The sequence below is a fragment of the Podarcis filfolensis genome, assembly GCF_964270895.1.
Source record: "Podarcis filfolensis genome assembly, chromosome: 11".
NCBI classification, from domain to species: Eukaryota; Metazoa; Chordata; class Lepidosauria; order Squamata; family Lacertidae; genus Podarcis; species Podarcis filfolensis.
In genome coordinates, this window is record NC_139613.1 from 24,357,361 (window position 1) to 24,384,200 (window position 26,840).

The window sequence follows — 26,840 nt, forward strand, 5'->3', positions numbered from 1 at the left end:
TAGAATTATCCAATTGGAATACATTGTGCTTTATGGCTTTGAGCACCTTAAATTTAGTACACAGTACATGCGTTCAAATTATCACTGTAATAGCTTGAAAGAACAAATACACCATTGTACAGAATGCAAATAATGCTTATTAAGCTTGCAGTTGATTCTTTCTGATAGATGAACCAAATTGCTGTCGGGCTGTATTTACTTGCACACAAACAGATGTGATTTTGCTCAAAATCAAGATAATTACTCCAGGCGTAGTTGTGTGTGTGTGTGCGCGCGCGCTCACACATGTATAGAGTAAGCAACTGTTAGGGCTGTATTTTAAATCATTCTGGCTTAATGAACAGACTTTCACGTTGCCCTTTTGACGGAGGCAGGCAGCCTTACTAGTTTCACCAGCATAAAGCACTGGTACAACTGGTGAACTAGTTATTCCAGTTTGTGGGCTGAGAATTGTAGCTCTCGTTTAATAACACCTGAACATGCCTTATCTGGAAATTCCTTGCCAGCTCTTTGCCTACTCAAAACAGTTGTGGTATATAGCTGAGGGCTGAATTGGTCATTACATGCCCTCCCCATCTCCAGAGAAAGGTGCATTGGGAGAGGCTGATGAAGTAGAGAAGTGGGCGGGTATCTGCGCTTCAGCCTTTCCGAGCTGTAAAGATGTGTTTGTAATAGACTGAGCACATTTCCCCCTGGCAGTTCTACGCATCACTCTTTCCCCACTCCCTCAGCTGCTTTGCATGGGGTAATTTACCAATCATTTCTGGGGTTTAATCCTGCTTCAGTTTCCTACCGGCATGATGCAGGCAGGAATGAAACCAATAATACAAAAATTTGTTCTCCAGGTTTTAGTCTCCTTCTCTCTCTCTCTCTCTCTCTCTCTCTCTCTGAAAGCATTGGTGCTTCGGTTCACTTGGTGGTTACAGAGTTCTTTTGCCTTGTGGTTGGGCAATTGGTTTGTTACATCGCCTTATGCTTTTGTACCAGGATTTTCATATGGTCGTTGTGGAAAAGTTCTGTGTTTGTCATGCATTTGAAATGAGTAATGGCTGGTTCCATAAGGTGATTTTTTTTAAAAAAATGCACAAGATACTAATACAGTGGTACCTTGATTTGCGAATAGCCTAGTTTACGACCATTTTGGATTACGACCAATTCAAACCCGGAAGTGCACGTCCTGGTTTGCGAACTTTTTTTGGATTATGACCCGGGGGTTTTTTGTTTGTTTTTTGGATTATGAACAATTTTTTGGATTACAACCCTTTTTTTTTTTGGAGGCCCTATTGGCGAATTGGAGGCCCTATTGGCCTTGGGTTACGACCTGTTTTGGTTTACGAACGGACCTCTGGAACAGATTATGGTCATAAACCAAGGTACCACTGTATTAGTGCATAAGCAGTTGTGAGCCAAAAATTGTCCCGCATCCAAATTATTTTGACTACAACCTTTAAAGGACACAAGTTTGGGGACATAACGGGTATGTTACAAACAATGCTAAGAAATGGAGACCTCGAAGGGAATAATTTTGAGTAATGTTACTTAGGAGTTCATGATATCCAAACAAGCAGGCAACGAACAGCATATAATCTACACGTTGTGCGGCAGCTTTAAATATACATATTAGGAAAGAAGCAGATGCTTTCGTTGTGAAATTGACATGTAAAATAGCAGTCTTCCTCAGCAGGGTGCAGCTCTATCTGTGACTCCTTCACATGTAATGAATAGCTAATTTATGCTCTATAGTCCACAAGAGACTGGAGGGAGAAGAGGAGTTGGGGGAGTGTTCTGGCAACCAAAGTCAGCAGGATGTGCTTAAATGTGCTTTTAATGGAAGCAAATCCAAGGATACTTTGGGGGTGGGTGGGTAAGGGAGGGTTAATTTATAAAGAGGATTGCTCATCTGTTACTTTGTGTTAAATTTCATTTATTGCTACAAATGGACAGGCAGACATTTGTTCCTGTTGCAGTAAGAGGAACTGGCAGGCATTGGTTTCTGAATAATTGGGGGGGGGGGGTTGTGAGGAGATCTGCTGAGGAATTTGCACTGGAGAATGGACCAGTTTTCTCTCTCCTCATCCAGTAACAACTGCAGGCTGCTGTCCAATCGCTGTCACATGAATGCCCATCTGTTGAGGAGACCTCAAATTTCCAAGAGGTATATGAGCAGATATACATTAAACCTCTCCCCTCTTTTTGTGAAAATAGTTTGTGAATAACTAGATACCTGACCCGCTAACCATGGTTAAAACCTAAATCATGTAATAATAGCATGAAATTTGTAGACTCAAATATAAGCATTTCAACACTCCCCTTCTTAGAGGGTAAAGTAGTTTTTATAGCATCTGTTGTGATTTTGCAACCAAATGGTGATTCTGGAAGAAGAAAACAGAGGAAGTGTTCTGAGGCTCTTGTTTTCCGCAGTTCTTATCAGAAAAGACAGCTTTCTACTACATAAACAGGAAAGACAAGATAAAGTATTGTAGTAACCTAAACCTACAAATCTTTGTTGGACTGTGGCCTCGTTCTCACTGAGGTGGCAAACCTATCTCTGGGCTCTATGATGCAAGGCTGCAGTTGGAGCTCACATGACATAATGCTCCTTATGAAATTTGTTACAGGAATATAGTTCTTCAGAAGTCACTAGTGTTGCCCTTCACTTTGTGTGTGTAGGCTTTGAACGGAGTAAAGTAAAGGTCAAGGTGCTGTAGGGGGAGTGATATTATTTTGGAACAAACATTAATTCCTCTGCATGGAGACAAATCTTTAACGTTTCTTTACCGTAGCTGAAAAGTATTGAACAGGAAGTAATCTTTGGCTCTTCTGGGAGAATAGAAACAAAAGCTGTAAGTTTTAAAAGTGAATGGAAGGGTAAAAGGAATGGGTTATTTTAGGTTTGTTTTAACATGTGATTGACTTAGTGAGGTGGCTGAACATTTCTCTCTACATCATACTTGTCTGTCTGTCTGTCTTTTTGTCTCTAAACCGATATTAGAGCCGAGACCACATAACACCGGTCTTGAAAGACCTACATTGGCTCCCAGTACGTTTCCGAGCACAATTCAAAGTGTTGGTGCTGACCTTTAAAGCCCTAAACGGCCTCGATCCAGTATACCTAAAGGAGTGTCTCCACCCCCATCGTTCTGCCCGGACGCTGAGGTCCAGCGCCGAGGGCCTTCTGGCGGTTCCCTCATTGCGAGAAGCAAAGCTACAGGGAACCAGGCAGAGGGCCTTCTCGGTAGTGGCGCCCGCCCTGTGGAACGCCCTCCCATCAGATGTCAAAGCGATAAATAACTACCTGACATTCAGAAGACATCTTAAGGCAGCCCTGTTCAGGGAAGTTTTTAATCTGTGATATTTAACTGTATTTTTGGTTTCTATGGAAGCCGCCCAGAGTGGCTGGGGAAACCCAGCCAGATGGGCGGGGTACAAATAATAAATTATTATTATTATTATTATTATTATTATTATTATTATTATTATTATGGGTGGTTTACGTGTGGCAGCTGAGAACTCTGTGACTTGGTTTAGCAAGTTCCTGCCAGTAAAGTTCTTAGTTTTGCCTATTGGAAACAACACACCCCTTTGAGGAGCTCAGTGTGCGTAGTGCTGTGGCAAGGCAGTTAGAGAACATTGGATTTAGTGTGATGTCCTCATTTATAGAATCATAGAATTGTAGAGGTGGAAGGGACCCTGAGGGTCATCTAGACCAACACCCTGCGATGCAGGAATCTCAGTTAAAGCATCATGGAATTGCACTGAGCTGTGCATATTTGTGTATTGAGATCTACAGATCCTTACGGGGAAGGGCTGTAGCTCAGTGGTAGAGCATTGCTTTGCATGCAGAAGGTCCCTTGTTGAATCCTCTGCATCTCCTGGTGGGACTGAGTATTTCCCCCGTCAGGCGGTGTAGACAATACTGAGCTGGAATGACCAATGTTCTGACCAATGTTTAGTCATCCAGTACAGGTTTAACGTTGAAGGGAGATGAGCCGAATTCTTGCTGTGCACACTACAGTGGTACCTCAGGTTACAAACATCTCGGGTTACAAACACTTCGGGTTACAGACTCTGCTAACCTGGAAGTAGTATCTCGGGTTAAGAACTTTACCTCAGGATGAGAACAGAAATCATGCACCGGTGGCGCGGTGGCAGCGGGAGGCCCCATTAGCTAAAGTGGTACCTCAGGTTAAGAATGGTTTCAGGTTAAGAACGGACCTCTGGAACGAATTAAGTTCGTAACCAGAGGTACCACTGTACTGGCTTTTTAAGATGATGGCTAAGTTTGTGGGATATAGCAGCTACTTGACATGAAAACTGATCAGGTGGAAATTGAGAATAACAGGGGACTAGCAAAACGTTATGGAGTTCTGTCAAAAACATTATCACTTGCCTTTGTATTCTGAACTTGGTTAAAGATGCTGCTGGTGATAATGAGAACAGGAAGTTCTGTCTCAAACAAATCTTACTTTAACCTCGGACATTATCATTTGTTTCCTCTGTGACTGGATGTCTAGCCATTGTCATGCTTGTTCCTAGTTTGTGGGGTGTCAGTCAGCCCTTGTGCCCCTTCAGAAAGAGCCTAGTTTCGGGTTGCCTGACCACAATGTTAGGCACTTGACTGGGTGCCTTGGTCTTTCCAGGCAGCTGGAATTTTGAGGTTGGTGTCGTGTGACCATCCCAGCTCCTCATCTTGGAAGTGTTCGCTGCTGCGGTTTTCTGTGGCCTTTTATTGCTGTCTTGACTGGAAACTATATGAGGTTACAGTAAAAAGTAACATTATACCGAAGAAAGAAGGATAACGTCCAGAAGAGAGAAAAACCTCCATATGAAAATTGCCAACGGCATGTATAGCAAGTCTCATGTTGGCTAAATGTGTTTGTGTTCCTTCTTCTCTTGCTTAATAATTTCAGTACTAGAGCTGCTTTGTAGTTGCCACAAGCCATACTCAAATCAAGAGAGGCCACAGGTGTTCTTTGGCTTTGCATGAACCCTGTACCTGTGTTTCAGTACTGTATTTTTGTTGTTTAGTCATTTAGTCGTGCCTGACTCTTCGTGACCCCATGGACCAGAGCACACCAGGCACTCCTGTCTTCCACTGCCTCCCGCAGTTTGGTCAAACTCCTGCTGGTAGCTTTGAGAACACTGTCCAACCATCTCGTCCTCTGTCATCCCCTTCTCCTTGTGCCCTCCATCTATCCCAACATCAGGGTCTTTTCCAGGGAGTCTTCTCTTCTCATGAGGTGGCCAAAGTATTGGAGCCTCAGCTTCAGGATCTGTCCTTCCAGTGAGCACTCAGGGCTGATTTCCTTCAGAATGGAGAGGTTTGATCTTCTTGAAGTCCGTGGGACTCACAAGAGTCCCCTCCAGCACCATAATTCAAATAGAGCAATGCAATATTCTCATAGTTAGAGAGGAGGAGTTGTGGGATGCTTCCACTTGTAGAAAAGGAACACCATCGCCATTGATTTCTCCTTGCCCCTCCTCTTCCCTCCCTGAAAATCTCCAGATGGGAGGGCTGTGGAGCGCTGCAGGGGAAAGGGTTAATCAGCACAAATCACCTCCACCATTAAGAGTCTCTGCTGATTAAAGACCCTTCTGTCAACAGATGGAGCCCCTCCTTTTGTGGAGGGGAAACGCAAGATCATAGAATCATAGAGTTGGAAGGGACCAGTAGGGTCATCTAGTCCAAATGCCTGCAATGCAGGAATCTTTTGCCCAACGTGGGGTTTGAATCCACAACCCTGAGATTAAGAGTCTCATGTTCTACCAAGCCACTGAGTTGATATCAAAACTTTGCATTACTGTAGATGCTTTTTTAAAAATAGTGAGTACATTCCAATGGGGGGGGGAGCTGATTGCCTAAACATTATTGCTGGGTAAGGCTTCTGGTTTTGTCTCTCATCGACTTTTCATACCATTGACTATGGTATCCTCCTGGACCATCTCTGGGGAGTAGGAATTGGGGGCACTGTATTACAGTGGTTCTGATTCTCCCTTCAGGACTGAGTCCAGAGGCAGTACCATTGGGAGAGTGTTTTTGCCCCCCTGGTGGCTACGTTATGGGGTGCCACATTTAATACCTCCATGAAGCCGCTGGGAGTGGTCATCAGGTGTTTTGGGATGAGGAGCCAGCAGTATGCTGATGACACTAGCTCTACTTTTTCATAACATCTTTTTTAGTGATCTTATTTGTAAATCAATTCGAGGGTTTTTTTTTTTAATACATTCAAGCAGTATGTACATTTTATGAATAAATAAAATTAATTGAATGTCTTTTATGGTCAGGAAGAGATTACTAATTGAAAATTATGTGGGAAATGGATTGGATTCCTATGGGCAGGTAGAGAACAAGTGTCACTCCAAAAGGAATTCATGAATCATAGCTCAGTGCTTTATTTCTCTTCCCTTTCCGTTTTGGTTTCTCTTGCCTTTCACTTCATTAACATTCATTTGCTAACAAGACACACCCGAAGTTGCTCACATCAATCTTTTGTTTCACAATGCTTTGGACATGCAAAATTGATACCCTTTATTTAATCTTTGATACTACTTATCTAATCGTTGGTACAAGAGTCGTGTTGGTACTGTGACTGGTTTTATTTGAAATAGCTTTTAATACATAACTACAGGCTAGGACAAATCTACAGTCGACCTTTGTGGACAGAGGACATTTCAAAAGTGGATTAAATGTGCAGTAAAAGTGCACTGTAGATCCTTTCCTGGATTGTATTACTTTGCATTGCAGGCAAGGTATCACATATTTAAATGCTTTCCCCCACAACTAAGTCTATATGATAAATTTAGCACAGCACAGAACGGTAGGATACACTTTCCTACCTCGCATGCAAGTTTTCTGAGTGCAAGGGATCCTTTTCTGCATGGGGGAGCATTATGGCATGCAACTTTCCTCAGTGACATATACATCCTCACAAAAGTGTTTTGCCATGGTTATGATGGTGTAGCTTGGCTTTTCTTCTCCTCCTCCTCTTCCTCCAAAGTCTGTGCTGAAGTTGCAGTAGGCATATGTGGTACTTGAAGGCCAATGTTAAAGTTTGTGTAGGCCTATTAGGAGTGAATGTTATAGCAAAAGGATGTCCTGCTAACTGCACCCTACCTATTTTGGCTGCATACACATTTACACAAGGGAAAAATATGTATATGCATAATGGCCATTTCACTCATGTGCATTTTTCACTTAAGAGCACTGCATAACTAAGATTAAGTGTTCGTGGTATTTCTAGGTCTGAACACATGGGTAAACTCATCAGTGATCTAGAAATGGTTATTTCTTCCTGTGAAGGTGTATTCTCATTATCAGGCTGTGAAACAAATACAGATGAACAGTATAGAATTAACTGAGTAACCCCTACAGAACCACTGAATATTGTTTTGACATTCATGTGAACTCTTTTTCTTCTTCTTACTTAAACCAGTTAAGTCTTGCCAGATTCCACTGATGGAAGGTTCTAACTAGTGTTTGCTGTCTGTGGAGCTGGAAAATGTACTGCCATGAGAGTTCTAAAGTAATGGAGGCTTAGCGCACTGGCCTGTTCAGTCTGTTTCCTGTTTTTTTCTGTAGTCATTTTCTACCACAATGACCACTTTGTGTGTACGAAGCTATTTATATGCACACTGTTCCTTTGGGTGACTTTTAGTGGCTGCTGCCGAAGACCACAGTTGCTGTCTAAGACTGTCTCTATACTTGTTGATGAACTACAGTACTTTTCTCACTTAAAATAGCAATCATAGACACTTGACTGAATTGTCCTTTTTTATTCTTTTGTTTCTTCAATGAACAGGTTTCCACCTGAGTGGCACAGTGACGGAGCCTGCAATGCAATCGGAGCCAGAAACTGTTTGCAATGTAGCTATCAGCTTTGATCGTTGCAAGATTACCTCAGTGACCTGTAGCTGTGGAAACAAAGACATATTTTACTGTGCCCACGTCGTGGCACTTTCTTTGTACCGGATTCGCAAGCCAGATCAGGTCAAACTGCATCTTCCCATTTCAGAGACTCTCTTTCAAATGAACAGAGACCAACTACAAAAGTTTGTACAGTATTTGATCACAGTGCACCATACAGAAGTTTTGCCAACTGCTCAGAAATTAGCAGATGAAATCCTTTCTCAGAATTCAGAGATCAATCAAGTTCATGGTGAGTTAGCTTCCTGTACAGCGTACAGGCTTACTGATATTCTTCTATCTGTGGTGATGTACTGGACTTTATGGATTCACCTGCAAGTACAGTTACAGCAATAAAAGACACATTTCACCTTGGACTACTTTAGGCAATGCAGTGAAAAACTGAGTGAAAACAGCTAGTAAGGAACGTTACACATACTTTTCGGAAGGATGATCATAATAGGCCCAGCTAATACTGGGAGAGAATATAATACGTTCAGTTGCTTGAGGTCCAAGCAGATACGGAATTGTCAGGAACAGGACAAAACAAAGGGTGGCTTCTGTAGCTGCCTAAGTGCATATTGTGTGGGGAGGCAGTACTCTGAAAACTTCAGTAGTGTCTAATGCCATTACTGTGACATGCCTGGATGGAGAGCAATACTTGACCCAACCATGTTCCAAAGGTTGCAGATGATTGCAACTTCATATCGTTTTATAGGCATCCTATGATAGTTCTTGAGCAACTATAGTGTCAAAAATGAACAATGGTAGTTAGTCACATAAATAACACAGGAAGGATTTTATTTGGAAACATTTATATACCAGATTTCAGGCAGTGTATAGCATGGAACAAATACAAAAAAACCACCACCCTCCTCAATTAAGACAGCAAATGAAACTTTAAAGCAGGTGGAAACTTTCAGTAAATCAGTAAAATCTGTTCAAATACCTGGGTAAAGAAACGGAATGTTTGGTAGCTAAATGTTAGACTGCTGGACACGTTGAACCGTTTCCAGGGATACCAGGGTCCACAACATGACACACGTGAGGCTGAGAAGACACAGGGGTTTTGCCTAAATCTGCATCTTCATCTTAGGAATGTCTTATTAATAAGCAACATAACAATGAAATAAGTTCACAGTGATGACTGTGTAAACACAGCCTTAGAAGTTTTTTTGTACCAGGACTGTCCAAAATATAGGCTCCTGGAGTCCTCAATGTGGGGATCACAGGACCTTTTGCGTCACTCTGTTTTACTTGGAGCTAGAGCTAATATGCATAGAAGAAAATATAACTCAGCAATGGATAGCACAGGGTTGTTCAGCACCAGTATCTCCCATTGTTCCCTATAAATTAGCAGCTCATGTGTCAAGGAGTATGTGATGCATAAGGCAGCGTAGGGATTTGAACACGAGCCTTGTGTATCACTTGCTTTTTACACCCAGGAGGGAAGGGTGTAGAGTGGTTGGTAGTGTGCAATGGATGTTGAATGGCAACACTTGTTTAGGGTACCAGGAATGGATGAGACAGCTGTTTTGGCGTATTTTTAAGGGTTATGTTAAAGTAGGGTTTATATGGTGGAGAATTGTCATCTGTGGGAAGGAAGGATCCTTTGGGGTTCAGTAGCAGTGGTGCCAAAGGAATTTGGAGTGGCAATATATGGAAAGGAATCATATTGAGATTGAAAAGTGAGGCGTATTTTGTAGACGCTAACTGGGTGTTATTTACCAAGGCAAGGGATTTATTCTGGAAAATGTTTATGTTGCTCCAGGCATCTGTGAGGTGGGGAAGTTGGCTTTTCAACCATCTTGAGTTCTGACTCCTCTCACCCAGCAACCTATTCCCCTCATTTAAATATCTCCCATTTTAATTATTCTGTATATATGAATATGTCCTATAAAGGGTGTGTAGAAAATGGAGTTGTTTACATGGTGCACACAAATAGCCTGCCCCATGGAGCACTGAGCTGCTACCATAGAAAGGCAGTGTCCCACCGCCATATGCTCCTGAGATGGATTTCATTCTCTTTATGGAGGTGTTTACAGAGAGGTTCTGAAGATTTTATGGAAGAAACAAGTTTTGAATGTGTTCTAGAGCTGTGTCTAGATACGTTGTGCCTCTTCCGTCTCCATATGTGTCATTCTTTTAGTTTTTATAACCAAGCTTGACAAAAACTAGTTAGTACTGAAGTAAAAAGTATGAGGAAAAGTCTGTTTCAGCCTTTAATACGGTAAGCTGTACTGTCTTGATTGTGATACCCATCCCTCATCTGAAAACTACATAATAGTTGACTTGTGGCAGTAGATTTTCTCAGTGAACTTTGTCCCCAAATAGGTATACAGAACTTGTTTGGTTGCAGCTGTTGGAATTATTTGAACATCAGTCATGAATGTCAGTCATGCAGCTGATAAGATGGCTACACTGACCAGAGCTGTTCCGATTCTGCGCATTAGCTCCTTTGCAGAAAAGGATTGAAACAATGAAGTCCTACCTGTGAACCTGGATTTTAAAGCACAGCTTGGCCACATTCAAATTGGTAGATCAGGCAAATAATTCTCTTGTTGTGGCGTTTTAAAAACAAAAACAACACTGGTCAAACTGGCCCTGGGAAGACTTAAATGTCACGTGTTTTTCATTAGGTTTTTCCCCCTTACAATTTATCTTTAGAATGCCACCAGGATGCTTTCAACAGTCTTAATTGTTCTATCATAAACTTTGTCCTGGGACATTTATAGAATACTGACTAGAAAAACTCAGCACATCTTTATTTTCTTGCTGAAAAGGTTGTGTGGTATTTGCAGCTCTGATTACCCAATGCTTTCCCTCCCCTGCCCTGTAGTTATCAGAAAGGTACAACTCCATAGGGGATACCATGCCCATTTGGTTATGCAGTTAGCAGCTGCCCATGTTCATGATACCGGTATCAATCATGTAATGTTAGGTGCTGGGAATGTCTGCAGAGTCACACCACCACAGTTTTGGATCCCTCAGCCTCAAATTAAGTAGTGCAGCCTTTCCCAACCTGTCTTGAATGGAGCTGATGGAACTGTAGTGCAAAACATCTGGAGGGCATGAGATGGTGGAGGCCTGAGCTGGTGCTTAGGAGTTAACAGTTTCAGGCACCAACTTGAGTTCAGAATGAGACATTCCGGATGGCCTTGGCCTGAGAGAATGTGTGTTGTTCAAGGTACTTCATAGGTAAGTTGAAGTAGTTGAAATAGTCTTTGAAACTGTGGAATATGGTCTTGAAAAAATGACTAGCTAGCAAAAGGTAGGCAAAAAAATAAGGAAAAAATAGTTGTTGTTGTTTTAATGGCTGAATCTCATATATATGTTATGGTGCATCCTAATTTGACTAGGTGAATCACCACAACTTCACTGGAGGGCATCTTAGAGACAGTGTATTACAGCACCCAAGACTAAATTTTATAAAACTGGTTTTGATTCATTGCTACACTTTGATTAACTATTATTTCTGTACACTGCCTTCTGAAGGCAATGTACATTGAGAGTTGGGTTTAAAAATAATTTAATAAAAAAGAAATTAAATACATGAAATGCATTGTGAATTAGGAAGTTAAATCTCATTAACTCACTAGGTGGCTTTAGGCAAGTCACCACAGTGAGCTTGAAAACCAACTCCTCAACACAGTGCTCAGCTTTATAAAAACACACACATGACATTTTGAAGACACGAGTCTAGAAGCTAGAAAATCAGCAAGGGTGTGGAGGAATAATTGGTGTTTTCCATAATATGTCACATATTATGACTGACTGTCTCCAGGGCAGAAGTCATGGGTGTGTGCTTGGTGCACTGAGCTGTTAGCTCTTGGGGAATATTTGTTTGTTCCTTTGAGGCTAAGATGGCAAAGCTGAGAAAATCAGAGAAGTATGTAGATGAAACCTTTAAGGATGTTGACAGCATCTCAGCTATCTCTGGCTTCTTGGAGGCATCTGGGCTGGCCATGGTTTGACTCAGAATGCTAGCCTAGCTGGATCCTTGATGTAAAATAGTAGACATTGTATCATATTTCCCCCTTAACCCCCCAGCTATAATACGGTGCAAATCACTTCAAATGTGTTATTTCTCTGAAGACTTAGTGTTTGTTTGTTTGTTTACCTAGAACAAGTTTTGTGAATGAGCCTTCAGCCTAGCGTTTTCAATATAGTATAGAGTAATAGACTTGGGAGGAACCTCTGAGGTCATCTTGCAACATACTTGTGAACATACAATGTTTTTTTCTAGAAAAACCAGTTTCCAGTACAAAGATTTCTTAACAATCCAATGGCATCTTTATATATTGCCTATCTTCCACACACTGGTTCCATACACTTGCAAGTTACTGCAGCATAATCTCAGACAACATTATGAAGATACATGATGCGGTTCCTGCCCAAAGCTAAGCAGTTCTTGGTTCCTGGCCAGGTGAGTGTGTTCTATGGGAGATGTATGGAAGCCACATGTGCCAATCTGAGCCTCTTAGAAGGTGGTACAGGAAACCAGCACAACAATTTAATACCTTTGGTATTGTGCCAACATGATGATTGCCATATCTAGTCCTATAGTTCTAAGTATTTTATGACAACTGTGCAAGAGCACAGCTTGCTGTCGCATACATATTTTGCTGCTGTTTATCCACACTTGTAGTGGAGCAATTACTTGTTTTCAACTATTTGCAAAGTAGTATCAGTCTCTGGTGTTATAGTGCCTTGTTACCATGGTGTCAGGGAACTGACATCGGAGCGAGAGGCGGAGGCAAGGCTCCCAAGCGATGCTGGAGAAGGGCCCAGCAGGGAGAGAGGCAACTCATCGGCTGGGGAAGGAAATCAACGTAACACCAGGGATAAAGGGGGGCAGATGGGGGAATCGGCGAGGGGGCTCCAGGACTCCTCGCCGGAGACCAGCGGGGAGAGCACGGGTCCTCCGCTACCCACACCCACCCTGCGCAGAAGACTTCCGCGCAGGGAAAGTAGGCATAGACTTGGCGTCAAAGAACTTCTTTGCTGGAAGAAGTTCAAGAAACGCCCACTGACGGATTCTGCTAGTGACTGAAACAGCCACGAAGTGAAGGGCTGTCCAGCCAGGAAAAGGTTTAACCAGGCAACCTAGCCAGGAGTGGCGGCAACTTACGCACGAGCAACCCCTATAACCATTACACATGGCTTCCCTTAAAGAAATGTTTTTGGACAACTTTCAAGTTGCATCAAGCATATACTGATAGCATGCATTAAAAATGTCTTAAAATGCCACAAAAGGGGAGAGAACTTTTTAACAAGTTTGTTTATGCCTTTAGATGTGCTTGTTTGATTCTGAAGGCGGTTAATTAAAGGTAAAGGGACCCCTGACCATTAGGTCCAGTCATGACCGACTCTGGGGTTGCGGCGCTCATCTCGCTTTATTGGCCCAGGGAGCCAGTGTACAGCTTCCAGGTTATGTGGCCAGCATGACTAAGCCGCTTCTGGCGAACCAGAGCAGTGCACAAAAACACCATTTACCTTCCCGCCGGAGCGGGAACCTATTTATCTACTTGCACTTTGACGGGCTTTCAAACTGCTAGGTTGGCAGGAGCAGGGAACGGGAGCTCACCCCGTCATGGGGATTCGAACCACTGACCTTCTGATCAGCAAGTCCTAGGCTCTGTGGTTTAACCCACAGCGCCACCCGCGTCCCTTCCAATGCCACAAAAGGGGAGAGAACTTTTTTGTTTATGCCTTTAGATGTGCTTGTTTGATTCTGAAGGCAGTTAATTGGGAACACTTTCTATAAAGCCTTAAGCATGAATTGTTACCGTGTTTGAAATGGGTGCTGACTACGTCGTTTGGAGAAAGCCTAGTTTCATTTTCATATATGAAGAGGGTCAAGAACTGTCTTGAAGTCTCAAGTGTTTGGTCCTCTTAGTGTTTCTGGTGACATCTGGCCTTTGAAGCTCTTCAGTGAGTTTCGAAGCGAGTGCAACAGTTGTCTGCCAAATTACGACAGATATGTTGTGCAAATGGTTGTAACACTGTGATTAAAATATCCAGGTTTTTGTTTGTTTTTAAAAAATTGGTACTAGTAGCTTACACTTGAATGTGGCTTTTGGCCTGTGAGGTAGAGAGTGTTGTTTGGACTAAGGCCAGAGGGATCCATGTTCAAATCCCCACTTGGCCATACCACTCATTGGGTGGCCTTGGGCAATTTTCAGCCTCTTGTAGGTTGGTTGTGAGGATACATGGGGAAGAACAACACATAGTGTTTTGATTACAGTATTATAGATTTATTCTTAAAAGAGGCAATAAAATGTAAGTGTAAAATCAAAAACAGAATAAAATTAGCAGCAGGATAAATCCAGGTTTAAAACCAGAAAAGAACAAAAACAGTACAAAAGGTTTTTTAAAGCCCTAAAAAATTTGAGATTGAAAAGGGGGAAGGTCCTTGGGGGAAAGGGGGCTATAAATATGGCTACATAAAATGTTGGTGAGAGGTGTATCCATATAAATGGCGTGTCCAATGTCAGATCAATACTATGAAAGGCTCTTTGTCCAAGTGTGTGCTTAATGAGGGTGATTACTGGCTGTGAAAAGACCCTTTAACTTGCAAATCCATTTTAACTAAGAAAACAGACTATGCATGTTTTCTTTGGCTATTCAGTGTTTGCCAGTATCCCAGCTGTTAATCCATATCAAGCATAACAAATATAAGGTGGTGATCTTATACAGAGTCATACCACTGGCTCTCTAAGATCTCGGGCATAGCCCTTTCTTAGACTTGAAAGACTTTTGAGCTGAGATTCTGGAGGCTGAACCTGCAAAACATGTACTCAAGCAGTGACCCTGTACAGTTGTTGTATATCAGGCTGTTGCATGTGTTCACCTTTTTAAAACATTGGCTCTGTGTTCTGAGGTTGCATGCAGGCAGGCTGATTTTCTTTTTCTTTTAAACACGCCTCTCCAGTCACTTGGTGTGTTAAAAGTCACTATGTCTGTGTACAGTGGCCTGATTGTATAGAGGCAGTAGCTAGAATTCAGCACCCATGACTTGCAACCACAACAGAGATTATAATAAGAAATCATTCATAACTTCACCATATTTTGAATGGGAACAGCTTGATCCCCATGCACCAAGAATACCACTCCTTTCTCTCTCTCTCTCTCTCTATCTCTCTCTCTATCTCTATCTCTATCTCTGTATATATATGTAAAATTTTTCTGTTGTGATTGTAGGTGCTCCTGATCCAACAGCTGGTGCTAGCATAGATGATGAAAACTGCTGGCATCTAGATGAAGAGCAAGTCCAGGAACAGGTTAAACTCTTCCTCTCCCAGGGTGGATACCATGGATCAGGGAAGCAACTCAATTTGCTTTTTGCAAAGGTAGGTAGGAAGGAATATTTGTGGCTGTCATGAATGCTCCATCCACACACCGCCTGTTTTCAAGTAGGCCCTTTCAATTGGCTTGCTTCTTCCTTAATGATGTCCCTGTTTGCTTATTGGAACACTGTTTGGTATTACTACTAAGTGGTCTCCTGTGGAGGAGTGCAAGTCAATGTGACTTAAAATCAGTTGTTTTTCAGGCTACCAGTGGTTTTGGTGTCAGTATATGTAAAGCCCCCAACTGCTAAAGGGGGAATACAAGGGCTTTCAAAAATAAATCCAACGCTCTTTGTTGCTAGGAAAATGTGGCTGTGATGTGTTTTTAGGACTCAAAGAAAGACATGCAGTGTACCCCACAAATATTTTTTTAGAAGCTTGCAGCTTTGAAGCCTGACTCATGACTTTCCACATGTTTTGAGCTTGCACTGAAGAATTAGTACATTCAAGTGAGAAGTTTTAGTATGAAAGCGGAATCATTTACGAGACTGGCTTTTTTTCTTGTTCTGGATGTTTGAGGTAGTTGGTGTTGAAGACGATAGTCCAGGCCAACCCATGCTAGCTCTCACTCTCCAGGTAATGGGAAGGTTTTGAGCTGGGCTAAGTAAGATGGAAGTTCTCCCCCCAAGTCACTGTGTTGCCAACAGCCTAAGTGCGACAGCTGCAGGGACGAGTCTTTGGTGGCCATCTTAACAGACATTTGCATGCTGTTCCATGCTTTCATTAACAGGTTTATACAGGAACATAGTATTTTTTTTTGCACTAAGGTTTAGAAATGTGGCACAAGTAGAAACTAACAGTAGAAAATTAGAACACTTGTCATCTGCTTGAAAGGCTGGCATAGTTGACTCAGTCCAGACTGGGATGTTGAAGTCAGGAGTCAAGAGCCAAGTAGGAGCCTGAAATTAAGCTCAATTCTTTGCATGGAACCTGGGGCAGAGGCAGTTAAAGCTGCAGGCTGCTGGTGTTAGAATAATGTAATGTCAAGACAGAGTGGAGGCAGCAGACCTGTCCCAGACCAGTGTGTGCCTTGCAGCTGAAACAGGGCACCAGTCGCACTGAACAGATTGACAGAAGCCTGCAAAGACACCTATTTCTCCTTCAACCCAGTATTTGAAATGGATGTTAAAATATACAGAACCCAAAGGACAAATGTGGGAGGAGAGGGTAGGGAGTATAAAACAAAACAAAACAAAACACACGAGTGTGTTCTTTTCCCAGTATGTCATAAGGAAACTTGGGACGCTGATGCACTTAAGCTGTAAGAGGACAAGATGTGTAGATTATGTGTCTCAAAGAATGATTCTTCCAATGCATAGTACCTTTGAGATGGCATGAAAAAGCACAAATTTCCTCCCAATATTATGAGGATTAATTTCCTGTACTTTTTCATATTAAAATACGTATTGCAGTCCAAACCAGGAACGGTTGAGGGAATTGGGTATGTTTAGCCTGGAAAAGAGGAGACTGAGAGGAGAAATGATAGTCATCTTCAAATATCTAAAGGGCTGTTACATTTAAGAAGGAGCAAGCTTTCCCCCCCTTCTTCTCTGGAGGCCAGGACCCAAACCAATGGCTTCAAGTTACAAGAAAGGAGATTCCGACTAAACAACAGGAATAACTCTCTGACAGTAAGAGCTGTTTGAAAGTGGAATGGATTCCCTTGGGAGGTGGTAGACTCTCTTTCCTTGGAGGTTTTTAAGCAGAGGTTGGATGGCCATCTGTTATTGATGCTTCAATTCAGATTCCTTCGTTGCAGGGGGTTTGATTAGATGACTCTTGGGATCCCTTCCAACTCTGCAATTCTATTATTCTATGTACATTTGCTCATTCTATGATTCTGTGTACATTTGCTCATACATTACTATCTAGGTAGTATAATTGCACAAAGAAAAATTAGTTCGTATGTGAATGAATTCATTAAAGCATGAATGTGCTTTAATGTGAGGGTTTTTTGTATTCTGCACATTCATCAGTGCAGCTTATTAGTACCATCTATCTACTCCCCTTCCATGTGTATTAATTCTGTATTTGATGTGATGGTGGCAGCTCATAAAATTGTATAAGAATATTGTATTCCTCCCACATTTGGCATATTTTGTTCGTTTCCAGTAATGTTAGGTATGCTGCTATCATGTTAAAAACAAATTCATTTCCCTGTCATTGGCCTTCTTTTTGTGTAATTGGAGAGTCAAAACGTTGAATCTAGAGGATGATCACATTGAAAACTCCATAAGAGAACACAATTCCCCATATCTCAGTATGAGATATAAGAAAGTGGCTCCTTATATTTTCAACACTCAAAGTTGCCTTTTATTTTTGCCTACTTTTCAGTGTATTCTAAGCTGGATTACAATTTTTCCTCTCAGTTGGTACAAATCAACAGTATCTGCTGTTCCATAACTAAACTCATACTTCCAGCGACCTTTATCTCCATTAGTTCTCCATTTTTCTGTTTGTGATTTGTTTCCAATTTCTCTCCCCCCCCCCCCCCCGTTTTTCATTTTCAGAGGATAGCATGTTTTATTTTGGGAACCTAACCTATGATTTTGTTTCTGTTGCTTTGATATTTTATATCCTAGGTTCGAGAGATGTTAAAGATGAGAGATTCGAACGGTGCTCGGATGTTGACATTGATAACGGAACAGTTCATGGCTGACCCTCGCCTGTCACTCTGGAGGCAACAGGGAACTGCAATGACAGACAAGTATAGGCAGCTCTGGGATGAACTAGGTAAAAGCAACTCTCTAGCAGATTTTGAAGTGAAGGAAACACTGTGTGTTAAGAGGTGTTGGCTCTTGTTAAAGGAGCCTGGAATAACTGCCAACCTTTGGGAAATATGGCAGCCTGGGCACTTTGTTTTCATGGGCAAAAGCGGTGCGTTTTTGCTAAACCCAAGGACATTCAGCCAAAAATAACTACTACATGACATGTTTAATAGTAAGAGCTGGAATATAAACACTTCCTAGGTAATAAGTAATCCATTGTATTAACAAAAGCTAGGTTTGCAGGCTATTAATAGTAAATGTTTACCTTTGTGCTTAGGTCTGCCTATCTCTCAATTCTGAAATGTCTATGAAAGGACATACTGCTTCAGTAATCAGTTTTCATTTGGTGCGGAAAATTGTGTGGCCCTCTGTTTAAGCTTGACAGATGGTATAGTGTACACCCGGGTCCCTGAGTTCACAGTTTAGTCAAGCGGGTATGTTTACATGGGCTGTTTAATATAATGTGGCTCATTTTTGTGCCATGCTTAGGTTTGAGGGGTAGTAGGAAGGCAGGAAGATGAAAACGCCGTTAAGTGATCTGGGTGGTGGTGGTTCATTTTCCAAATTAGACCACTTGCTCAGCGCCTTAATCAAACTCTCTCTGGCCTTGTGTATTTAAGAGCTGCTGAGTTTGCACAAATGATCTTTGGAATGAAGAGTATAGTAGTACTTGTTGACTTCAGCTGGTAATAGCAGCTGAACTTCATACTGAAGTTTGTCCCAGGACAAGTATGATCGTCTGCTGGAAAATCAAAAGAATGCAAAGCTGGGAATCTGCCTGTATTTATTTTATTATTATTTTTTAAAAAAGAAGGGCCCATATGCTGTGAGTATCTTAATCTACCTTAATGGAAACTGGAACTAAAATAACTGCCACGGTTGTAATTCACACCTAGTGTTATTTTGGTGCGTCATGTATTTTGGAATAGGGGTGCCATATTTTTACATTGCTTGGTATGAAATGAATATAACACTGAAAGGTCCAGAGGTGCGAATTGCAAGCTGCAGCTATTTCAGTTTATCTTCCGCGTAGACAAGCAATCAGTAAGGGAATCCTTGCGACGCATTCCATCAGCATTCTTGTGAACGAACTATATTTAATAATGACCCTGTGCATGTTATAGGGATCTGGCTGGATGAGAAGGGAGAGCTGTTTGGACCCAGTAGCTGACAGCTGGATATTCTCAGTTGTGGGGTAGTTAGTGGAGGGAGAGGGTTGCTGTGGTCTATAAGGGTTCAATCTGCTTTCTGCAATCCATTTTGCATGTTCACACTTGAAGCTGAAAGTGTGCTACTGAGGACTTTGGGGGCTTCAGCGTCACTCTGGGGTCGCCTTTGCAAGCCTTGCCCAGGATTTCATAGCAACCATGGCTGTTTCTCCCATGTGGATGTTGTGTTCTGTAATAGACAAGATAGGAGAATCCATGTATGAGGAAGCCTTTAACACCTTTGCTTAGAAAAGATTACTTACCTTGCTTAGAACAGGTTACTTACCTTGCTAAGGTTAGAGCATATATCCCTGTAACTTCCTCAGTAGACTTTCAAAGGCAAATTGATCTAGATGGTTTTATTCTAGCCCCAGGAGATAATTCAGCAAACTCTGCAAGCTGTTGTTTTGAAGTTCTTTGAATAGTGAACTTGGGGAGTTTACACAGTGGCTCCTCTTTCTGGAGCCCAGACGTGTACAGGGAAGTGAGGGCAAAGAGTCATCTCTTAGAGTACAAATGTGCAAACTGCTTTGAGGGTTTGTTTGTTTGGTTTTACAATCAAGCGGTGTATAAATTTTATGAAATAAAATCGGTAAGAACTGGATAAATGGCCAGTCTTGACTGAACATGGATTGGGGCCAGTTTGAAGGCTTGTGCTATGACAGTGATCTTTCTCTGCCCTCACTGAGAGCGTGTTCCAAAAATGTCTGCTGGAGATTCCACAGATACAGAGTGGTGAAGGCATTGCTCCAGTATAATGTGTGTTTTTATGGGGCTTTAGAACCTTCAGTGGTGGGCTGGGAACAGTTTTGCAGAGTGCTTTGTAGATCAAATAACTCAAATCATTCTTTCTTGCATTCCACTTTAGTAGCAGGAATTAGAGCAGAAATGTCCAGCGCCTCCTCTTCAGATTTATTGGATGAATTTCAGTTGTTGACGCCTCATGATGTGGATCAAGTGTTTGGAGCTGTTGACATTACTGCTTGCTCATTTGACCCATGCCCATCCTGCCTAATGTAAGTTTGGCAGGAGAAGCTATTGGATTCTGTGCTGGTTAATATGAGCCCTTCACTACCGCTTTGAAGGAGGCGGCAGTGCAATCTATCAAAGAAATGTCTCCTCGCAAACTTATTTTTGGTGAATATGGCTATAAGCAGGCATATTTGGATGAAACTGATAATCTAAATCCATTTCAACCCTAGTTTCAGGATAGAAATTACTCTGATCGCCCTGAACAGGCCACATTTGTAGAATAGTAGGGAATCCTGTTGGATTCTCTTGATGGTTTTCAGTGCCATCAACCACGGTGGCCTTCTGGACTGCTTGTGTAGATTAGGAGTAGAACATACCATTCTGCAGTGGCTACACTTCTGCCAAGTAGGGCTGTTTCAGTTTGTGCTGGGAGTACTGCTCCAGTTGTGTTGTGGACTTATCTCTAGAGTTAGTTAATAATTACATGAGGTCACTTGGGGTCTGTGAAGCTCTGTCCAGTAGCAGATGATAGCCAACTATGTTTCTCCTTCCTTCTGTGTCCTATGTGGCAGAATTGCCTGAATCTGGTAAAGGCCTGGATATGAGTACGACAAAGCTCAGTTGGACAATCTGTATATTAATTTAATGTAATCATGCCCAAAATCATCTCTCAAATCTGTAAATGAAATCCTCAAAATAGTTGTCCAGATACACAGCCCTCAATATAGTTGTTCCCTTATTATGTGGTTTACATTCTCATCTGAAAACAAAGTTTGTGCCAGGATCAGTTGAAGTGTCTATCCTTAAGCGATAAAGGTTGACCAGGTGGTTGGTTGGTGCGTTTCTCATTTTCCAAAAACTGAAGAAACACAGTGTTGGGCTCTGAGCCTTCTTCCCTTGGGGGTTCCCCAGCTGGTTCCTCCCACCATTCCTCTGCATTCAACCAGTCCATGACTTCTATCAGAGTGGCCACAGGGGCTTGGGGGATGTCAGGATCCAGCCCACTGGCCAGCTCCAGTTTTCCCACAGCAGTCCTTGATGCTCAGCTGAGTAATGCATACTTAATCAAAGCCTAAGCCTAAGCAACCACAGTGTTAATAATTTAGTCCTCCCGTAAAATTGCTTGTTACCCCTGAATTTGAAATTGTCAATTGAAGCCCATGCAGTAAGTGCATACAGGGGGGGGGGGAGCCTGTTTCAGTTACTAAGGTGGCGGAGTGCACTGATCCCACATACCTCAAGGGCTGAAGTGAACCCGCAGCTGGAAATCCCACTAAACATTGCCAATAGCAACCCAGAGGTAAGGAGAAGAGCAGGTGGCAAATGAAGTATTCATCCAATGTTAACTAATTCTTCTTTGGCCCAGTTTGGAAGCAAGTCAGATTTGAAAAAGCTTAATAATAATAATAATAATTTGGTTTTTCAGATTAAAATTTTAGTCATATATCAAACATACAACATAAAAACAAGATTCCAAGGAGTCTCTTGGACTTCTCCCCTTCCCCTGGTTAATAATTTCCTCTTTCATCTTTTATGATAATCCAAATCTTTTACATCTCCATTGTGTCCAAAGTTCACCATTAAGCTACAAGTGATTTTCCAATCAGATTTGGAAAAGCTAGCACAAACTTTCCTTAAATTCAGTAGGAAGTTTGCAGAAGTTTGTTTTGCTGGTTATATATATCTATATATAGAGAGAGAGCGTGCATCGATTATATTTTAGTTATCCTGTTTGTGAGCCAGTGCAATGGAAAGGCTCATCTGAGAAGGTTTACTTAACCCCTCTTGCACAAGGACATGTGCGTTCCATTAAAAGTTACTCTTCCAGGCTGTGCCTCAGTTCAATTTAGCTGCCACCAGTTCCTAGATGTTAGACTATCCGGCTTCAAAGTGACAGCTGCCCTCAGAAGAGTTCCTGAGGAGGGCTTCTCCTTGGAAAAGATCTGATTACTCTAGGCACTTCTAAAGCCTTCCCACCCTTCTCCCTGAACCCACTACATAGATCACCCTCCAGCTTTTTAAAACAAAGGTTTTCGTTGTGATAAGTACAGATTGTCAATGCTCTTTGGTGTCTTCCAGACAACAAAAAGGAAAGTTTACATCTATACCCAGGCTCACACCTGTATGGTTCACAGGCCAAACCTAGTGTCTTAACTACTTCTTTGGGTTTGAGAAGTGCATCTTCAGCTGACAGATGGAAAGGAATTCCTCTCGATCCCACAGATTCGGCTAATGTTTTTTCCCCTACTCTGGAGCAAGCCACCTTTTAATGAGGATGCTTTTTAAAAAGAGGGATTTCCTTTCTAGAACTTTTCTGGAAGGCTGAGCTAACTTAAGATGGTAATTGAGATCCAGCCAACACTAGCAAGAATCCCAAATTCAGGTGGGAAGCAGACAGTACTTCCTTTGAATACTACACTTCACTTAGTATGCTAATAGTGACTACAAAGGACTTCCCCAGTTAGGATCCTTTCTAAGGCCAAAAAGGTCTAGCTGACAGGATGGCCCATTAAGATAAGGGAAAGTGTCCTTGTTTTGCAAGAGATGTTCATTTACATTTGAAAGATGCATCAAACAAGCGAAAACTAACCAAGGGGAAGTGATGGTGATTATTTTGAAATCCACATTTTCCAGAATTGACATCACACATTTACACAATAGACTGTGATATGGGTCAGCTCTCCCTTACAAAGCAAACATTTGACCACATCTGTAATTACAAATACAGTAGTTGTTCACACCTAAGATTCAACTAGGATTGATTCAGAGTTTTAACAGTAAGTTTTCTGTTTGCAGGATTTTGCCTGGTGTATGTAGTCACTGTGCCAACTAAATATTTTTAAGACCACCCTGTGACTGAACATGGTTTTGGAAAGCAGTTTATACAACTATCCTTATACAGTGGTACCTCGGGTTAAGTACTTAATTCGTTTCAGAGGTCCGTTCTTAACCTGAAACTGTTCTTAACCTGAAGCACCACTTTAGCTAATGGGGCCTCCTGCTGCCACCGCACCGCCGGAGCACGATTTCTGTTCTCATCCTGAAGCAAAGTTCTTAACCTGAAGCACTATTTCTGGGTTAGCGGAGTCTATAACCTGAAGCGTATGCAACCTGAAGCGTATGTAACCTGAGGTACCACTGTACTGGAGCAAGCAGACTGAGCTCATATTGCCAACCTGTCAGTTGGCAAGAAGCCAAAATATCAAGAAGTGATAACTCTTTATACTTGGTCTATTCTGAATTACTCTTTCCCCGAAAGTGGGGGAATTAGGGATGGTGTGCATGTTACTTATTTTCTAGTGCCTGTTTCAGGCTGTTAGCTGGTCAGTCTCTCCCCTTCCCGGGGTGGGGGTGGGGGTGGAATATGGGACCTTATCCTCTTTCGCTGCATCTCTGGAGCTTGAAATTTGCAACAACTCTAATAGTCATTTGTCAGAAAATTAGGGCCGAGTAGTTTTTGGGCTGACCAAATGAAAAACATTTTGTTTATTTGGGGGTTGGGAGAGATTTGACTTTGCACCCCTGCGTATGGATCACATTGCTGCAAGGCTGTGCTTTGGAATTAAATGCTGAGGACTGTCAGATGCTAGACACAGAGAAGAGGCTGAGTTTTGTCAGCAAATGGGATCTGCAAGTTAATTGGTGTTTTCTGCAGGCTCCTGGCTGTGATATGAAATTGGAAGCCCTTTAGCCACATGGATAATACAGGGCCTGAATACAAATGTCACAAGTTGCCATCGAGATCCGCTGAGAGACAAAAGCGCTCCCCACTTGAACGCTGCACTATTACCGATCATTTAAATATTGGGGGGGGGTACGTTTTTAAACTAAAAGCCCCATTTGCCTTTTAATGGCAATTTAAATGTCCTCTTAGCAAAAGCTAAGTGACAAATTAAATGAAAAAAAGTGTCCACCTTTTTTTTAAAAAAGTTGTAATGCAAAACAATCTTTTATTGCTTCTCATGTGCCACGAATAAATCATTATACTTGTCAACCCTAAACCAAGCCATAATTGGTGGAGCTACTGTTATCAAAGTGGGGCTGCTCTTGTGACAGCTTAATAAAGCTGAAACTGTTAAATTAAATCTCTGATGCTTTATCTGTTGAGAGCAGTCAAGCAGAAGAATCTGTAAGAGGAATATCTATGCTTGGTGGAGTGATGGAGCCCAACAACTTGTCAACACTTAGATTACAGGATCAGATATTTATGTGTGTGTGTGATCTCTGATTTTCATTATCTCTTCTAGCCTTCCTCTTATTTTAAGAGTGAGGAAACATCACACAAGTATTGTATTTCAAAACAAACATTTTATTCTCCCCCTCCTCTTGGACATGTGTATCAACAAGAAAAGCTTTTAAAAAATAAAAGTATGGATCCAGAATCAAATGGCTGTTGTAATGAATGACTGAGAGATGTTCAGAGCATGCCTATGCTTATCTGAGGCAGAAATGGATTATAAACTAGTTTGTGAAAGATTCTTAGCTTTCCTTTGCCATTATTCACTTGGTTGAGTTTTGGCCTTTTATGCTACAAAATAACCACAGTTTCCCCAAGTTTCACAAGTAGTTTATTTTATTTTTACTGCTCAGCGGTGTTCTCAAATCAGTGTTCCATCAGATTGGCATTCTCCTTGCAGCAATTGCTCATTGATTTTCCCCGTTAAATATAGGAGACATTGCTGATATCCTGTGGGAGTTGCTGCCTCAGTTCTTCAGTTCTCTTGGAGTTCCTGCAGAAAGAAACACTTTCCTAAAATGTTTCTGTATATGCTGGAAGCTGCCCAGAGTGACTGGGGCAACCGAGTCAGATTGGCGGGGTACAAATAATAATAAAATTATTGTTTATTATTATTAGTATGTTGGGAAAAGTTAATATTGTTAGATGTATTTTGTCAAGCCTCGTGCAGTCACCCCTCTCACTTCACATGGGAGCAGTCCAAAAGCTTTGACTTCTAAACTAGTGACCACAGTTTGCATCCAAACTTGGAATTATGGCATATTGTGATCCTGGTTTTACTCTCCATGGTTATGCTCAGATTCAAAACTGTGGTGTATTCTGATGAAGAACTGCCATTCAAAAGCAAAGGCCTTCAGTCTGTTCCTCTCACACATGAGGGAGCAGGAGAGGGGATGAGTGCACAAGCCTAAGGCTGGCCACATTACATTCACATGAGGGGAAACAGGGGTTTCCAGTATAGTCTGAAGCAAGCCAACACCTGCTTCAGAGGAAGACACAAATATTACTGAAAACCTTGGAGCAACTTGTCAGTACCCCATGCCTGCCTTGGGAAGGTAACATGTTGCAATTGATTAAACCTAAATGAGTGGTGGGAACATTGTTGTACGTACTTGCACACATAGTATGTGAAATAGGCCTCCAGCACATGTGTCTTGTCTAGCAAGACTTAAGCTGATTCCTTACCAGATGGTATTTTGTTATAATGCAGGTTCATATTTTAAGCATGCTGTATAGCTTGGTATTCCAAACCAGAGCACGTCGTAAGTGGTGGTGTTACCGGTACTAAATGCATATTATGAAAACTTAAAGATGAGATTAAAATAGTCCAAAGGACTGAGAGCATCAAACTGTACCGCACAATCAAACTTTTGGAGCACCTCTCATGTGTATTTGTGTACTTAAATGGCATTTAATTGCTCTTCCAAAATAGTCCCCATTTAATCTTGGCAAGTGGGAGAAATTATTCAGAATGATTTTCTTTTTTTAACCTAACCAGTTTACAAGACTTGGAAATAAACATACAGCACTTTTCGCTGGTTATACTGATACAGAGCAATAGAAACTGAAACTTGGTAGCATCTACTTTCTCTTCACCATAAACACCTGAAGGCTTTCCACACCTAATTTAAATATTTTAGGAAGTTGTTACAGGGCGGGTGGTTGTGTGTGCGATATGTATTTTGGCTCTTTTCATTGAAGTATTTAGGATACATGTGTTGTGACTGCACCATGGATTTAGATACATGTGACTGCACCACATTTAGAATTCACACACTACCTAAAAATGTCTAGAGGTCCTGGAAGGAACCTTGCTGAAGCTAGGTAGGTCTGGTCAGGACCTAGAGTGGAAACATACTGGAAATTCTTTTCTACCCCTTTAAGTTCCTTAGCTCAGCCAGAGTCCTTCCTTGCTCCACATTTCCATTCAGAGGGGTGTATTGCTGGTTGCCACCTGTGATGCCAACAGCAGTAGCTTCCACCTTCCTGCGGTTTGGACAGGTACCGTAATTTTCGCTCCAAAACACGCACTTTTTTGCTCCTAGAAAGTAAGGGAAAATGCCTGTGCGTGTTATGGAGCGAATGCACGGATCGGAGCCATGGCTGCCATCAGTCAAGCAAAGCGGGAGCCGCTTACACACTCTACGAGGCTCTCGCTTTGCTTGCTTTAAAGCGACCTGGAGCCGGGGAGGAGGGAGGGAAGGAGAGTCATGGCAGCAAAGCCGGCAGCAGCCGCTTACACGGGAGGAGGGACGGAGCTAGCAAAAGTCCGTGCGCTCTCTAAACAGAGCAGTGAGGCTGCAGAGGGATGGCAGGAAAGATAAAATTTAAGCAACCAGCAGCAAAATAAAACCAACCTCGAGCTCTGAGCCAGCGCAGTGAAAACCAGGAAGTAAAAAAAAA

At 42.0% G+C, this 26,840-nt stretch overlaps 1 protein-coding gene across 5 annotated transcripts in view; it reads left to right on the forward strand.

Annotated features, from left to right (window-relative positions):
• The window catches only part of ZSWIM6 (zinc finger SWIM-type containing 6), a gene marked incomplete at its 5' end in the record, with an annotated part of 95,766 nt that overhangs the window by 36,230 nt on the left and 32,696 nt on the right, over positions 1 to 26,840 (forward strand). For all 5 annotated transcript variants that reach the window (XM_083576015.1, XM_083576016.1, XM_083576017.1 and 2 more), the window contains 3 exons: positions 7,800 to 8,156; positions 15,107 to 15,255; positions 17,835 to 17,985. In XM_083576015.1, the coding sequence (XP_083432141.1) occupies positions 7,800 to 8,156; positions 15,107 to 15,255; positions 17,835 to 17,985 (657 nt within the window). The remainder of the gene's footprint in view (positions 1 to 7,799; positions 8,157 to 15,106; positions 15,256 to 17,834; positions 17,986 to 26,840) is intronic.